The sequence below is a fragment of the Montipora foliosa genome, chromosome 10 (genome assembly GCF_036669935.1).
Source record: "Montipora foliosa isolate CH-2021 chromosome 10, ASM3666993v2, whole genome shotgun sequence".
In the NCBI taxonomy this organism is placed as follows: domain Eukaryota; kingdom Metazoa; phylum Cnidaria; class Anthozoa; order Scleractinia; family Acroporidae; genus Montipora; species Montipora foliosa.
In genome coordinates this window covers 31,942,950-31,960,449 of record NC_090878.1, presented here as the reverse complement: position 1 = coordinate 31,960,449, position 17,500 = coordinate 31,942,950, and the positions used below count along the sequence as shown (strand labels likewise).

The 17,500-nt window shown below is 38.1% G+C and overlaps 2 protein-coding genes across 2 annotated transcripts in view; both read left to right on the top strand.

Annotated features, from left to right (window-relative positions):
• LOC137973983 (retinol dehydrogenase 8-like) overlaps positions 1-6,904 on the top strand; it is a 19,718-nt gene extending 12,814 nt beyond the window's left edge. The window contains exons 2-3 of the mRNA XM_068820896.1: positions 4,102-4,378; positions 5,905-6,904. Of these exons, the coding sequence (XP_068676997.1) occupies positions 4,102-4,378; positions 5,905-6,250 (623 nt within the window). The 3' untranslated portion in view covers positions 6,251-6,904. The remainder of the gene's footprint in view (positions 1-4,101; positions 4,379-5,904) is intronic.
• Positions 6,905-9,344: 2,440 nt separating this feature from the next.
• LOC137973984 (uncharacterized) overlaps positions 9,345-17,500 on the top strand; it is a 62,722-nt gene continuing 54,566 nt past the window's right edge. The window contains exons 1-6 of the mRNA XM_068820898.1: positions 9,345-9,446; positions 9,955-10,023; positions 10,532-10,626; positions 14,743-14,819; positions 15,821-15,887; positions 17,060-17,148. Of these exons, the coding sequence (XP_068676999.1) occupies positions 9,434-9,446; positions 9,955-10,023; positions 10,532-10,626; positions 14,743-14,819; positions 15,821-15,887; positions 17,060-17,148 (410 nt within the window). The 5' untranslated portion in view covers positions 9,345-9,433. The remainder of the gene's footprint in view (positions 9,447-9,954; positions 10,024-10,531; positions 10,627-14,742; positions 14,820-15,820; positions 15,888-17,059; positions 17,149-17,500) is intronic.

The following is a 17,500-nucleotide window of genomic DNA, read 5'->3' as shown; positions in this document are numbered from 1 at the left end:
TGCAAACCATACGCAGACTTCTATTTCGCACTAAACTAAAACATATGTCGCGTTCTTGGAATTTACCCCAAGCTATCTTTATTAAAAATGGTGCCATTTTTTAATAGTCATCCGAAGTACGTTTGTAATTCGAGCACGTTTGAAATTCTCTAGATGAATCAGCCTCGTATTTTCACACGTGAAAAGATCACTGTTGCTATGGTTACATATGAAAATCACGCCTTTCGATGTCTTTCGTGTTTATATTGTTACGTGCAGGAATAACCAAGATATGTCCGCGAACAAGGCAAGAATAAAAACAACTCCCCTGTGTTAAAATTGACATTGTTTCTGTGAAATAGCCTCGTTTTGTTTTTTGGGAGCCTCGCATTGGTGTTCACTCCTCGTGGCAAATTTTGAGTTGTTATTCGATGTTTTAGTGCGCAGTGGTACGAATAAAAGTGTTAAATAACAAGAAAATCAACACCGAGTACGATATAAGGCACGCAACAAAAGTGTGACAACAAGCAGTTACCCTTTTTCACTATTATTTAACAAGATGCTTCCGTGAAGCATACACTGGGTTGCCTGTGGTACGTGCTACAGAAAATCAGAAGGCACTGAATTGTGTGGTATTGAAATACAGCATTCCAGTCTCTGAAGAATAACAAATAAAAGAGAAGCGAGAAACATTGGCTTCTGGGCTGACATGTTGATAATTTTCAAGTTCCCTCACAACTTCTTTGCACCACAAGTGTGCTCTCTGAGCATCTGACAGCTTTGTAATACTAAACTTTACTGAAGTCAAGCCCTGTTGAGCGAGGTTAGTGTTTAATAGGATGGGAGACCAAAACAATAAACCCCTCATAAAAAAACAGAAGCATCTGACCGAAAATACTATTAACGCTAACAAATGCGAACTCGGCAAGGTACAGATTTTGTTAGCTTGCTTTATGCAAAACAAATATTGATGAAAAAGCAAATAACTATTGATACACAGTTTTTAGAAAGAGCAGAAGGAAGTTTCCGGGACGGTCGATCGAGAATGAAATATTTACGACATGAAAACAACATTAATTTTGAACCGTGAATATCGAATATAAAAAGTTACGATCAGCGACAAACATTTTGGGAGATTTTTGCTACGTTCAAGTAAATTGCAAAATCGAAAGTGACATGGCCGGAATTCAGCGGGCGTCGTGATTACCGCGGCATGTTTACTCGCCAAACAGTGAAGCATCTGTGTCAAATGATGGCAAGATACCGGGTTTTTGTAAGTTTCTCTTTCTGTCAAGTGTTATAAAGTTTGACAATGAAATGAGCGAAGTCAAAACAAAGATCACAATCGCCCAACTCTTGTTTATGCAAAGTCAAAATTCTACTCTCAAAGACGCGTACGACGTTATTGTCACCAGGTAATTCCATCATTTTGGCAATAGCAGCTACTTTATTATTCGTCTGCTTCACACGTTTTCAATGATTTTGGGGCTCATTTTGTTGAAACTCAAGCACGCTTCCAACAAGCCTGTGAACCCTTCCTGCTTACAGAGCAATACTAAAAAACCTCTCCCATATCACATTTAAACCTTAAGCTCGAAAATCCAATACACAACATGATATTATAATTCACAAAGGCAGAAAATACCACAGAATCCCTTTCCAGCGAAAATTTTATTGAAACAAACAACATATTTGCTCTTAGAGGCGAAAACCTCTTCCTATTTCATTGCATGCGTGAAGACAAGAAACTCAATTGTGTCAAATTACCATGTACTTCAGGTAAATACAGCTCACTTTGATTTCGTCTCGACGGGCGATAGATTGTTGTCGAAGTCCAGTACTCGTCGCTTTTGAGATTCATGCCTAGTTTATCCAACTGACTTTCCATTATTGAGCTCCATAAGGGTATATTTTGTTTAAGGATCCACTAAAACGCCATTCGCGTTGCATGACTTTCGACGCCATTGCAGGCTAAGTTAATGATTCTACTGTGTCCACCAGGGAAATCTACGCAGTTCCACTACCCTCTCGATCCTAAGAAAATACGCGCAGAAGGCTCTATACACAAAGACACCACTTACCAGGGGAGTGACAGGCAAGACTTTTACCGACACGGAAAAAAAAACAAAAAAAAAAAATTAAAAAAAACAAAAAAATAAATAAAACAAACAAACTAAACGCAGACCTCGACTGGGTTTGCCCATAGGCAACCCAGTAATTAGTTTTACACTGTTACAATTACGTCGGTTAAAGATTAAGTTAAGCATTTCGTAAAGCAAAGCGGGCTTACTGTCTTTCATGACCATTCAGGTATTGATCTCGATTAACTTTGAATTCCAACTTCCACCGACTGTAGACAATTCTTGAACTTCCTGATTCACTGGATTATTTGTGTACACAAACTCTCACGAAGGATTTCATAATAAACTGTGACTTCTTTGTCTTCTTCCTGTTTTGGCTATCCTCTCTTCTTCTCTCCGGATATCGCAAGGTCAAAGGTTATATCTCCACCATAGTTATCGCAGTCGATTATAGCTTCATCACAGTTATCGCATCCATTAATCACAGCCAGCCACGAGGGTAAGCCCTCGGGCAAAAGAGTTTTTTTCTATTATTTACAAGCCTGCTTTTATACTTTTAAGCATCTAGAACGTTCTGTTGCTATTTATAGTCTATTACAAGTTGTGCTATTTGTAGAAACTGCTGAGTCACATGAAAGAAATTTCTGGAATGTTACAGATTGTAAGACGATCCTAGAAAAGTCTGGAATTGCATGACGGATAATCTAAAAATAACCCTGATGCTCATAACAATATAATAAATAGAATATTACATGGCCGCTTCGAGTGTTGAAAAATATTTTTGAACATTCGAAGAGAAATTAATATCCTATGATCTCCAGGCTTGAAATGGAAATTTAATCATTTTACTTTCTATTACAAATAGAGAAGCACTACTATAAATGGGAATCTAATTGCAAGCAACGCTGGAAAGAGAACTCTTAAGATGGAGCCTACTTGTCTTGGAATTTACTGCTGTCACGTGATTTAACATATGCTATTAATCTTGTTGTGTAGAAGTAATTTAACCATGGAGAAAAATCTCTTGAAGGATACATCGAAGTGAGATTACTTATTAATTGGGTAAGAAGGAAGGAACGAAAGACCCCGAGTGCATTACAGCCCAAAGCCAGTTAACAAAGCGATATGATCAGAAATAGGCCTTTTCCGAGTTACTGTTTGAATCGGTTTCGAAGTGAGTCTTGGTGCTCAACTATTGTAAGGGAAATGAGTTTGATTTGCATAAGAATACGCAACTCATTTCCATTTGAATGGTTGTGCACCAGGACTCGCTTTGAAACTGAGGCATGCAGCAACTCGGAAATGGGCTATTTAGAGGACGATCCAAACCACCCAGAAACCAATACACCACCGGCTCGCGCGAAAATAGCTTAAGAGCAAGTGATGTTGAATACAATAGAGTTGATGATAATGATAATCAACAGGCTTCGGTTGTTCAAAATCCGATTAACACTAATCCTAGATTAAAAATTAACCAAGGAGCTTATTTCTCTATTCCCAAATGCTGTGCAACCCTGATATTCAGCAAAACTTTACATTGAAGAAAGGCAATCTTAAAAAGCAAGAATACACAAAAGAAACTTTCACTAAAAAGTTGAAAACATGATACAAAAGTTTACGCTAATCCTGGGTTAAGTTAATCGGCTTTCGAAGAACCGGGCCCAGAAGTCCATGAATAAAAGCAAATAACTGTCATACTAAGTCTATGCCACGGCATCTTCACAGACCGATCTATTTTTAGACTACTGTTTCCGCCAAAAAAAAAAATGGCAGTTCGGGTTCGTTACGCTATGACGCCAAGCTAGTTTCTTGTGATTGATCATCGAGCTCCTGTAAGAGTCTCGTTCGCGGAAAATCCAATCAAAAAATGCCGTGACAGGAATATAGGACTGTTGTTCGCTCCTAGTCATGGGCTTCTGTAATCATTGTATTCCAGTCTTAATAATATTCGTAATATGTGTGACTTTTGTTTTGCTGTTTTTTTAGCCTCTCTCCTTATAATGATTGGACTGACACTTACCGTATTTTCTCGAATCCACAGTCAATAACGCCGGTATTGGGATGTTTCGTATTCCTTTGGAATTTGTTCCTATGGAAATGGTCAAGGAGCTTTTTGAGGTCAACTATTTTGGCGCCCTGAGGCTAATCCAAGCAGTGATCCCAAGCATGAAAGCGAGGCAGAGTGGCGTCATCATTAACAACAGTAGTCACTATGGAATTGTGGGAGTTCCTTTCGTAGAGATTTATTGCTCATCGAAATTTGCCATTGAAGGGCTGACAGAAAGCATAGCCCCAATTATGCAACACTTTAACATTAGGTAAAAAAGAGAAAAGTTATGATTAGAATTGATATAAGTAACTTGAAAAGAAGTGATTTAAGTCTAAGCGAGTGTTGGCAGGTTAGTCCCCCCACCGTTTCAGAAAATAAGAACAAATATAGGTAAAAGTGATAATGCACGGCGAAACCTTTAACATGACGAGTCCTCAGATCTCTGCTAGTATTATCCTGTGCCCTGTACCGATAATTTTTCAGCTCATTTTTTTTTTCTGGAAAAACGTTGGGATCCCGTTTACAGGGATACAAAAAGTTACCTGTCACAATAATTACTCCGAGCCCGACGACAAAATCCATGGTCATGTTGTGAAAGCGGTAATTAAGAGCCTTTTGATCAGTATCATAGCAAGCTCTTTCCTTCATACGCCTTCCTTTTTTTCGTGGCAGTTACTGATCATTGGTAGTTTGCTCCGTTCGTTGAGATTGAGTCACACGCGATGACTGATCATTTGTCATCGTATGCAACTCAGCATCGACGATTATGACAAAAAGTGATTATTAGCTCTCTTCAACAAAACCTCTAAATTCATGCTACACGGCTGCTACACGGCCAACGTTTGCAAAAACGTAATCCTTCCTTGTACTTGTACATGTTCATTGCCGTGACTTTAACGTCTTCAGTTCCCACGGCCTGCCCCCGTCTGACCTTGTAGCTCAGTCGGTAGAGCGGCGGACATCTAACCCGAAAGTCGTGGGTTCAATAGACCTTATTCACGATAGCCGCCATGTTGGGTTTGCCTTTATCATGCAAATTAGCTACACACTTCTGAGGGGGCAAACAACAAAAGTTCGAGAGGTTATAACGAACATCTTAGCCACACAGATGATTTGTTTCGCGTTCGTTGAATGTTTATCACCTAAGTAGTAAAATAGAATGATTACACAAGTTACTTCGATGTTTTTCTAGTGAAAAATTAGCAGATAACGAAGTAGAAAGTCAACATGTCGGAGGCAATCAAAATATATAAAATTATTATAAAAGGTACTTAATTCTGAATTCTAAAATGTACATTTAGCAATTTTAATTCAACGACGAGCCGATTTTCCGCAATTTGCCTTTATTCCAATGTTTGCCCCCCAGCATAACACATGGCTAATTTGCATGACAATTTGAAAACCAACATGGCGGCTATTGTGAATAAGGGCTATTCCCACCCTGGCCAGAGTTTTTCTCTGTCCTTGTGTGGACCCATTTCCATCAGTAGGGCTAACGCTCACATGGTTCATATGTGGCACTTCACATTACACTCTAATCAGTTAAGTCTCTAAATTCATGTCTGCACGCAAAAGATAAGAGCTCTGGAATCGAGATTCCGTAGATACCTGTGTGGTCTTAGGCCTGACACGTACAACGTTTGCGATATGGTCTGACTTGCAATCACTGTGTTAAGTTTGGATCGAAAGATATTAATTTTAAAAGACTAATTCGGTTAAGAAAAAAAAAAAAAAACATTCAACATAAACGTTCTTAAGTTATTTTATGTGCGCATATGACTTTCTTATTGGTAGGTGCTGTTTGTTGGAACCAGGCCCAGTGCGGACTACGATATTACCGAAGGCAGAGGACTGGTGCCAGAAAAGCGTGGAGGCATCGCCCGCTGACCCGAAGACAAGAACCATGATAGAGCTTCTTACAACGAATGTGAAAAAGGAGTTTGAAAGATGCATGCAAGATTGCGAGGAGGTCGCTCAGTACGTAAAGGAAGTCATTCTTGGGGAAAGATGTGACCTACGGTACCAAACAAACGAGAAATTTGGATCTTTAGAAGTGGCTGCCAAGCTAGTTGACCCCACTGGAAATAAATCAGTGGACATTATAAACAAACGCTATCTTTCTGAACAAAACCAGCCATGAAAGTCTATGTTGCTTGCAATTACCTTGGGAATCTATTTAACTATTGTGGAGTCATACAAAATATTATACCACATTATTTTTTGTTTTGGTTCAGACTTCGTACTACCACGGTAATTTTAATTTGAGTTTCCGTGGAAATTTTGTTCAACTCATGTTGAAACTGTAACTCACATGCACAACAATCTTAAAAACTAAAGAAAAGGCATCAAAATTTCACTAGCAAATTTTATAAAACACTGTACCCAAAAGCAGGAATCGAACCTACGACCTCCGTAACACCGGCGCATTTTTCCTTCCCATCATATTATGTATTTGTATAAACTGAGGCGCATGACTTTGTAGAGCCCAGCCGCAGACCAGTGGGACACATTGTCCGGGCCATTAAGGACCTAGACAAACGACCTGACTTTCTAGTGATATCTAGTAGCTCAATTGGTAGAGCATCTGCCCTAATTTATCTTGAGTTTAAGCTAAATCACGATCTCATTTCAGTTGCCGAGTGGATGAAATCCAACCGAATGGCACTTAGTATCGTAAAAATTAATTTCATTCTCTTTCATTAAAATAATAATAATAATAATAATAATAATAATAATAATAATAATAATAATAATAATAATAATATATTCTATATACAAGGCTAAAAGTTAAAAAAAATTAAAATATTCAAACCAAACGTTTTCGGCTGTTTGCCATCATCAGGGTGATGATGGCAAACAGCCGAAAACGTTTGGTTTGAATATTTAAATTTTTTTTTTTTAACTTTTAGCCTTGTATATAGAATATATTTTACTAAGCGAACATTATGGACAATAATAATAATAATAATAATAATAATAATAATAATAATAATAATAATAATAATAATAATAAAACTTAGAAGACTTTTAATCTAAAGAGTAATGGTGTAAATATTCAGCAAGTTTCTACAGTTAAATATCATGGTATTACCTTTGATGGTAATCTAACTTGGAAAAGTCACATTGATAAGCTTTGTCTGAAACTGTCGAAAACTGTAGGAATCTTTTCAAAATTGAAGTACTGTTTTAACATTGATATATTAAAATGCTTTAAAATTCTCTGATATATCCTTTTTTTTTAACTTACGATGTCCATGTTTGGGGTCTAACCTAACCAATTTACCTAAAAATTTTGACCCCTTTGCAAAAGCGTTTAGTCAGGATTATGGCATTTTCTGAACCCGCATCGCACTGAGAGCCCTTGCTCAAATCCCTGTATCTTTTAAAAATTCAGTTGTGATATAATCCATATTGGAATTTTTTTTAATGGTTATCAATGGTTTCATAAATTAACTTGATCTTGTTTTTAACAAATAGATTCCATGTTGCCGTGCGTCTGTTCAGTAATAGATCACAGATGACGCCAAAATGTGGTAAGAACAAAAAAGTGGCACACGAGGCGATAGCCGAGTGTGTCACTGATGTTCTTACCACATTTTGGCGTCATCTGTGATCTATTACTGAACAGACCCACGGCAACATGGAATCTATTTGTTTTATATAATAAACAATTAAACTTTATTCGCATAAACGCTGATGGTGACGTCAATCGTGCGTCTGTCCTCTAACAAATCATAGGCAAGAACCAATCAAAATCCGTGAATAACTTGGGTTATTATATAATGCTGATTAGTTTAGGCGAATATCTTCTGCTATTCATATTTATACACGTCAACCAAATAATGATGATGCAGTTTGTAAACCAAGTTCAGACCACTCAGTATGGTATGGATATTTATTCTCTTTGTTTTTCTGGTGTTACTGTTTTGAATTCATTACCTCTTGATCATGACGTAAAGCAGATTTTTCCTTTCTCTAGATTAAGAACTCTATGATTGACAGTTATGACATTGATATTGATAATTAGCTAGCTTAATTTTATACATAAGTATAGTGGTAAGCATGGTATAATCACAATAAGTTAATCAAGTAATGTAGTCAGCTCTAAGTGCTGGAAGTTGGCTGTGACTATCTGTTTTTGATTGGTTCCAAAGTGACAGGATATTTATGTAGATTCGGATTTTCGTAGATTTGATTCTTAAGTAATTTATGTTAATATGGTCAACAAGTTTGATGATAGTTAATTTGGGGCACCTACTCGACTCGATTAGTTTACTAACTATTTAAGTGTCCCAAAACCCTACACCGTAATAAAGTATCGGAAGCTTATTGTTCTTTCTTCTCCTATGTCTTTTTTCTCTTTTATTTTTCATGTATGGAATACAAATTATTCTGGTTCTTTTCTATTCTATAATATGTATTGTATTCATTATTTTATTCAAACAATATTGTAAAATTGTAAAATTATCCTAGCTTTATGTATATAATATTCTGAGTGAGTGAAATAAAAATTGACTTGACTTGCTGCGATTCCTGCCGAGGTCTCTGATTTTTCAGTTGTCCTTTCGCCCGTTGCCAAGCAACCTGTATTCTTATTCTTCTTGCATGCGCATGACACCTTTCCATCATCGTACCCAAACTTGAAAGTCAAATATTAAAAGAAAGCTTTTTAAAATTCCAATCCTTTTCGTTTCTTTTCGAGGTTTCAACAAAACGAAGCTTCAGTGAACTCTTGTGATTATTGGATTAAACCATTTCATTGTTTTGGACGTCATTTGTTGCTTCCATGCTGACTTGGCTAAATTTTAGCGGCAATTCTCTTTCAAAGCTGGCTCACTTTTGTCCTTGCTCGTACGTAAACAACTAGCGTATCTTATAGATAGTTATGCTGTGGTACATTTTTTTGAAGTGACAACATTTATCACTGATAACCACAGCAACGATAAATTGAAGTCCGCGGGACTTATTTTAGTTTCTTAAAGGAATGAAGTGTCGTCAATGCGCCGAAATTCAACCCGGATCACCCCGTTTCCAGACCGTGATGAACTGGAGAAAATGTAAACATAATTTTTATGAGTGGGGTGACCTGTAAGAGTTGGCCCATAGCTCATTGCTTCCTCCTCTCTATTCTTCTTCCCCCGAGTGGCCAGTATTTGTCATTTGAGTCACTTAACATAAGCAAAGTGTGAACCGGCTCCCGCTGTGTAAATAAATAGCGTCAAGCCATTTGGCACATACCTTAGCTGCTTAAAAGTTGGGCGACCGCAATCGACTCCGCTCTCAGAAGAGGAGTTCGAGGGATTATTGAGAGTCACTGGTAAAAATGCTGTTTCGAGGTTTGTTGTTCTAAGTGCTTGTTATTTAGTGTACCTCATTCGATTGCTGAGCTTCCGTTTGGCAGAATTCCCATGACCGTTGTCTAGCTCCGTCCTTGAGACACATGCAACAGCTGTCGGAACGTTTGTAATAAGCTAACCACAGTATATTGAATTTAAGGTGCATAGAGGTACTAAACATTTTTAAGGAAATCATGATTAAAGACTGAAACGAAGGAAAGGCCGGAAAAAGTGTATTTGATATCCTTGTCTGTTCGTCATTATCGAGTTGTCTTCATTGTTACGTCATTACCTTATTTATGTTATGTAAAAGTGTATCTGTTTTACTATAATTGTCTGTCTTACGATTTCGATCACTTATTGCGTAGCGGTACAAGTGGTTAAGAGACTCTTCAAGTTTGATGGGCTCATCTGATCTCACATTGGCATAACGCGAATGCAGTTGCATCAATGATAATCTGTTACCACCCCTCTTATTTTGCTCTTTTACGTGTGTTTTTTTTTCAAGGTGTGTTTTTGCTGTGCCTTGTTTGTACAATGCTATTGATTGGAATTGGATCACATCCAGCACCGGGAGGTATAGCATATCTCAAATCTCATCATTATGAATTCAGGGCAATACGCGATTCACATTGCTAACTTAAGAGTTACGGGAAACAACAACAACAACAAAAAAAAACAAAACAAAACAAAACAAACAAAAAAAAAATTAACAAAAAACTGAATCGTTAGCATTCATTGTCGATCCAAAATTGTCCAACGCAGTATTTACCACGTTCCTGCCTCACAAGCGATGTAAATGAATCGGGGTGATCACATGATTAGTAGCAGAACAACACTTACCTGGAACGTTGCAAAAAGTTAACTCATTTTATCGCAACTGGCTAGGAAGCAAGGCATTTCCTTATTTATTCCAAAGATTTTTTTGATCAATCGTATAAAAAAAATACAGAAGTTTTCGTCACTTTAATGCATAGCCTCTGTTATCGATAGCATAAACAAAGAATGACACCGCTTGCTGTTAGCTTTCAACGCAGGTTAGATTCTAAAGTGTTAAAATGACAAGATTATTTAATTACTTTCAGCATGGTTTGAAGATATCGATGATTCCGTGGACATTGTGTTTCCGGAGAGACTTAATAAGGGGCGCCTGAGGAGGGACTTATCCACAAAATCAAAGGTGATACCTCTGTTAGATTTATTAAAAAGCTCAATGTTGGTATCGCAATTTCCAGCTTTCGAACTCTAGTGAGAGTGTTTGAATCGCTGCCATCAGAAGGAGCCCATGAGTAGTCATGGACTCCTGCTGCCATGCAATATCGGCAAAAGAAGAAGTCTCACTTGAGTTCTTCAAATTTGGACAAGACTCAGGAAAATAGTGAAATTCTATTTCTACGCGTTGTTTTTTTTCAGTATTGAAGAATATTAGAAAAGAACTCTCGTGAAGGTCACTCAAAACTAAATCCAGAATATATTTTTTTCACTTTCAGTTTTCGTATTCTACGAGATAAATGACACGATTTCCAGTTTTAACTCTATCATTTAACCTAAATCACACTCGCCTAATAAGTCGTTTCTTCGAAATACATTTCAAGATAAAAACTAGCGATAAAATTTTCATTCATCATCAAGTTTAAAAAAAAAAAAAGAATAAACTTTGCCTATAAGAAGTAAAATCATACGTGAGAATATTAAAAGCGATAAAAAATGTGGAAACATGTACTAAGCGTTACAAAAGGTAAGTGAAATACCCCCATCTATAAAGATCGGATCTAACATCAAGCCAAAAGAAAGCAAATCCCCTATTGTTAACCAACAATGCGTTGTTCACCATTTCAAGTGTGATCTGTGCGATGCGGATTATGTCGGCTACACATGCCGACACCTGTATCAACGCATTGAAGAACATAAGGGATCTGCCATCGGGAAACACGTCAGATCAACATGGGAGGGACCCAAGGGACATATCTCGTAGTTTCAAGATCTTACGGAAGTGCCAGAGAACATTTGATTGCTTAATTTATGAGATGCTTTTTATAAAAGAACAAAAGCCAACTTTGAACACGCAGTCTGACTCCATCCGTGCAAAGTTATGTTTATAGCTCGGAGTATTTCATGTATTCCTTTGTAAAGCTTTTTGTCCTGTTGTTATCTAGCCTTTTTTAGTTTTTATCACTTACCTTTTGTAACGCTTAGTACATGTTTCCACATTTTTTATCGCTTTTAATATTCTCACGTGTGATTTTACTTCTTATAGGCAAAGTTTATTTATTTATTTTTTCAAACTTGAAAATGATCTCACTCTCGCCTATATGAATAAGAAGACACCAATAGGGCTGTGAGTGGATATTCGTTTGATCAAGCTGTTTACCATCCATACTAAGAAAGCAAGGCACCTGTTGGTCAAATGAGCGACGTGGGTTTGTAAAAAAAAAATGCAATGTTGGCCGAGTCGGCAGAAATCATATGCAACGTTGGTTCCGAAATAAACTATTGCTGATTACTGAGGACGCGATTGTTGATCACACCAGGCTTCTTGTATTTGACAAAAACCTACTTTTTTCGCGTCCAAGCCGAAGCAAATGTAAGAATCCCAGGTGGTGATTCCATAAAAATCTCTCGAATTTAAACTTGAATTAACTCATATTGGTCTCGATATTCATTTCAGCTTTTTTTTTTTTTCTGTTACGCGTAATCGTTAATAGAAGAAGTGTGCTGAGCTTGACACGGATATTATGCGCCGATCAAATGAAAACTTCAACATATCCCCCCTTCCCTTTCCCGGGTAAATCCCGGGCATTTTGATTATTTTCTGTGCCCGGGTAGTGGGGAATTTGACCTTTGTCTGGGTGGGGTGGGGAAGATTGAACCGGAAGTGCTGGGTTTCAAATGATTTTTACTTTGGGGCTCTGAAGTCGGTAACAACTATAAACACGTATAGACGAGATGGGAGAGTTTAAAGGAAGAGCAGCATTTGCGATGTGCGATTGGCTAACAAAAAGACTAAGGTCTTCAAAAGTTATCTTCAAAGGAATTTTGGCTGCGTAATTCGTCTTTGTCATAGCATAGAGTGAACACAATATGGTACGTTTTCACAGTCCCATTTCATGGTCAAAGTTCTGAAAGCTGTGCGTTTCTGTTAATCAACTGACACTGGACAATTTAAAATATATGCAGTCGTAAACGCTCTAGGCTCTGTTGTTGATAAATATACAATACGTCGTTAAACAACCTTTGCCGTGTTTCGGAGTTGGAGTAGCTTAATATACTTGCTTATTGACATTGTCCGACTTAATTAATTCAATTTTTAATTCACTTGTAGTACTTTCAATATTAAAGTTGTGTTTTTGTAGTAGCTCAATTCTGGTAAAAAAAACTTAAGGCATCATTATATAAAGGGTCACGGAACATGTCTTGGCATCTTTATACAAAAGCGTTTTAAAGACCTCAGGAGCCTATCGCGCTTGTTCTTTGGTAGGGTTTGACAGACAAATCCGACGATAGGTTAAGGCACTTGAACGCCATTTTGGCCAGAGGGGGCAGGAATTTCAACGATCCAATCTCCAAAAGTTCAAATGTCCGGGTTTCGCCCCGAGGGAGGGGGGTGGTGGAGATGTTGAAGTTTCGAGTTGATCAGAGCATTAAAACCACGAGTGGAATAAATTTAGAGTTACGAGAAATTTTTCATCAATTCTGATTGGTCTGAAATATTAATCTGAACCAGTGGAGTGCACAAGTGTGGAGAGTATCCTTTTCCAAGGCATTTTCTCTCTCAGAAGAAGGACAAGCTCTAACCGGCTTAAAGTGGATATCACCTTAACACATTTTTCCACTTTAGTTATTCTCCGAAATCATCCCAAACACATCGTGTAGTTTTTAGAACCTTTTGAATGAAATGTCACAAACTGTTTGGTATTGAGAAAGTTCTTTAAAAACAGCAATGCAAATTAACTTGTGACGTCAACCCGGTATGGAGGCCATTTCCCTTCATTGTTCGGTCATGGATCAAAGTATGACCACTTTTCCCGTATTTCAAAGCCAATAAAAACGTGAAATTTCAGTCCAAACTTTCTTAAAACAACTCTATGATCTTGGGGTCAATTTGGAGAATAAATAAAGTGGAAATGTGATTTGAGATGATAGACAATTTAATTGAAGATGCGCGCAGTCGTATAAGCCGCTATCAAAAATACTATAATAATCAAGGGCAATCAAAGAGTACGATATTTTTTAAGTAGCTTACAATGGAGGCTAATGCGGGGGAATACATTAAAAAGTATTTGCGTTTGAAAAGATTTCCCCGCTTAGCCTCCAATGCAAGCTACAGTCCCAGTCCAATACTGAGAAATATGGTCTTTTGCAAACCATATCAGTAACTATTGCCAACCACTTCTGCTTCAAATCTTCGAGACTACGCAGAGTAGCATTCGGTAATTCTCCGAATTCTTGGTTCGGAGCAGAACTGAGGTTGTTTCCGAGGGTTTTTCAGTACTGACTAAAAGAATCACGTTCTGTGCTGAAGAGAATGATACTTAAAAGCCTCTCAAACCAGTCTCTAGTAATGTTATTAAACCATCACGATTCAATTCGCACTTGTCTGAGTTCGTAATCCCCCTTCAGTCTTCCGAATGTCTGATAACCGTGTTGGTGTGCCACCCATTCAAAGTGATATTCTTTAGGAAGGAATTAATCCACTTATTTTTCTTGATAGGGTATTGAAACCGAAGCAGCGATAGGCTGATCAATATTACCTCTCTGTAGGCTAACAATTATTACGCAGTTTTAGCAACGACAATATCAACGAAGACGAAAGCATCACCACACGAACGGCTTCAAAAAAAATGATAAAATAAAATAAAAAAGGAAATGAAGCGTTCATTGTTGAATGGCCACGTCGCCGTCAAAACTTAAAACTTTGTGATTTCACGTTGTTGTTTGACAAAGTATAGGGCAGAGGAATGTACTTAACTGCGTGCCACAGATGTGCAGAAGGAGTAGTTTTCCTTTTTCAACTAATAATCTTTCTTTGTGGCGTAGCTGTTGTCGTTTTTTAAACTTCCTAATATCACTTTGTTATTTTGCAGAGTACCCGCCTGAACTGTGGTAAAATGCGTGCCACAGGTGCAGCACTATTATAAATTTTCCTCGTTAAACCAATAACAAACATTCTTGGTTTGAAACATCAGTATTGTTCTTCCAACCATTCTCGTTTTCTCGTTGCATAAACTCCCTACTATGTAGTGATTGCCGAGATATAATCAGATTGAAGTTACTCTGACTCATTTTTGTTCCAAAGAATTCAAGCGACGAGTACGTCTCTTTCAAACTGAAAGCTTTTGGTAAAGACATGGTGGTTGATATTCATCTTAACAAGTAAGTTCCTTAAATTCCACCTAAACTTAAAATTCCCATAACCCCAAAATATTTTTTTCGCTAAAATGAATCTTTGCATCTGTTTGAAACGCATTGCGGCCATTTTTTCCTTTTTCTAAAAGATCCTTACCATTCTTACCTCAAAATTTCGCTTTTCATCTGCCTGGCATCACGCGCAAAGTTATCAAAACTAGCAGTAATTTGGACCCACGACCGTGAGATGAGAGGCATGGGTCTATTCTCGATTTTCCGTCACGACCTGCTTTGCAATGCAAAATTTCTTGGAAAATAGGAATGCAAAGCAGGTTGTGACGTAAAATCGAGAATTAACCCCTTTGCCAAATTCAAATGACAATGAGCTTGATTGACATGAAAATACACCCTCCACTCATTGCCATTTGACTTGCTTTGAGACCGAGGCAAACAGCAACTCGGAAATGGGCTAATTTCATTAACAGACTTCATTTTTACCCCCTTGCGAAAACGTTTTCCGGGTAATTGTTCCACCCCTCAAAAATAATTGTTTGCCCTACCACACGCATTTTTCTAAAAGGATACCATTACACGGCTGTTTTTCTACCACCATCTAGAGGCACAGATCACAAGGGGCTATTCTTAGTTTTCACTTACGCAGGTGACTAGGGCCATGTTTTTCAAAACAATAACTATTTGCATAAAATAGTATACAATTAGGGAGGGGAAGGGTTGGGAATTGTCAGCTTGTGACGTCATAAACGGTTCGGTGATCTACTATTTTGTCATTCAACATGGCTGCGATTACGTAAGCTGCAAACTATTTTATATCTTACAGTCTTACTCCGTATACGTCCTTTTAGAGAGAACTTATTCCACCCTTCTCTTTTTCTTAGAACGTTAGAGGATTTAGCAGAAAACTCCAAAAAGGCTTTGTCCCTGAAGAGGCGCGATTAGATTTGATTTAGCGCGTTCTGTAAAGTAACTACGTTCCACTAAAACTTAACCGCCACTGTTTGTGTTTTTAGGATGTTGGCGACACCACAATTTACTCTTCGTTACTTTAAGAGCAATGGGGAGTTAGTTCAACGAGAGGTAATTTGAAGGACTGTAGGTTAAAAACAAATGAAAATAACAGTAGTTGGAGGCCCGTCCAGGGGCGCATATCTCTGTAGTCGTTGATGACATTTTGCAGTATAATTTTTGCGACTGAAAATTGTTAGTTCAAAAATAATCGTCTGCGCAGCAGTTAAACATGCACAGAACCTCAAACTGTGAGTGGCTATAAGGATACCTTAAGGAGGACGTCGAGGAAATGCAGACTGACGCCAAATTAAAGGAAAAAAACAAACAAACAACAAACAAACAAAAACAAAACAAAAAGAAATGCGTGAGTACTCATGTTTATCTGCTGTAGACTCTTCGTCTGGCCTTGGTTGTTCAAAAGGCGGATAACGCTATCCAGCGGATAAATCGTTATCCAGCGGATAAACACTAGCAAAACCAATTGAGTTATCCAGTGGATAGCGCTATCTACCCTTTGAGCAACTGGGACCAGATGTCTCCTCCTTTACTTGGAGAATTTTCTTTTTTGAACTGGTGACTGAAATAGCGACGGAGCGTTATTTCGGAGGAACACCTTCATGGCTTGTGTCGGTTCTTTAATGTCGGCGGGTAAGCACTTGTTTCCATAACTCAAATTTCTCAGCACCTTGATAAATGTTTGGCGGTCCCGGAAAGCCATCTATACGAAATTTCCATTGGCAAGACTAACGAAGCCAACGAGAAATTTTTAAGTTTGATGACGGTATTCATCATAATAACTGAAAGCTAACCATTTTCAAATTTGTACTCAGAGCTAAACGCTGGCGAACAGCGCTCAGCTCTGCTTGGAAACAATTCTCGTCCTTGCGGCGTTCTTCCAGTTTTTACTAATTCAATGAGTGACTGATGGGTACAAATCTGAACTGATTATTGTCTACAGGAGGTATTGAAAGATCATTTTGAGCCATGCAAACAAGTGGTAGCCGTTATATGCGCTTTGTGTGAATCCCGGTACATGCACAGCTGTATAAATATATCCCTCCACCCATGTGTCTGCGTTTTTTCAGTGTGGGTCGTTCCTGGTCATCTTGCAAGGTTTTCTATCAATTATATTGTTAACGACGATGGGGAACCGCTAAGCTTATCCTCTTAAGTTCATAGTTGCCACAGCTAGTACGCCACTCTACCGTAATTTACTCAGAGGTAATTTTAAATGATATCAGGAGGCTACACCAAAGTGTCAGTATCAAGGTTACGTCAGAGGTCAGGAGACAGAGTCGGCTGTCATTTTGGAAACTTGTCACGGTTTGAGGTGATGCATTTCAATATTTTAGAAACAATGAAGGACCGATGGTTTTAACCAGTTAAAAGAGCTCGTACTGCGATTTTCATAATTCTGCGGAGTCTACCTTCAAGCGTTGAGCGCTAAACTGCGATTTGGCTTCCATCAATCAAATTTCCGAACATGCCACGGAAAATCGACTCCGCCTCCGGAAAGTGAATTGGAGTTTTTGTTCAGTTCACAGCTCGAACACCGTTATGGTATGTTTTTAGATATTCTTCAGTAAAAAGATTCTTGCAGATTCCATCGCTTTTCGTCGGCGTCGAGTTTGAATATACGAATGAGCCATGGGAACCAAAGATGCTGATTGGTGGGTTAGTCA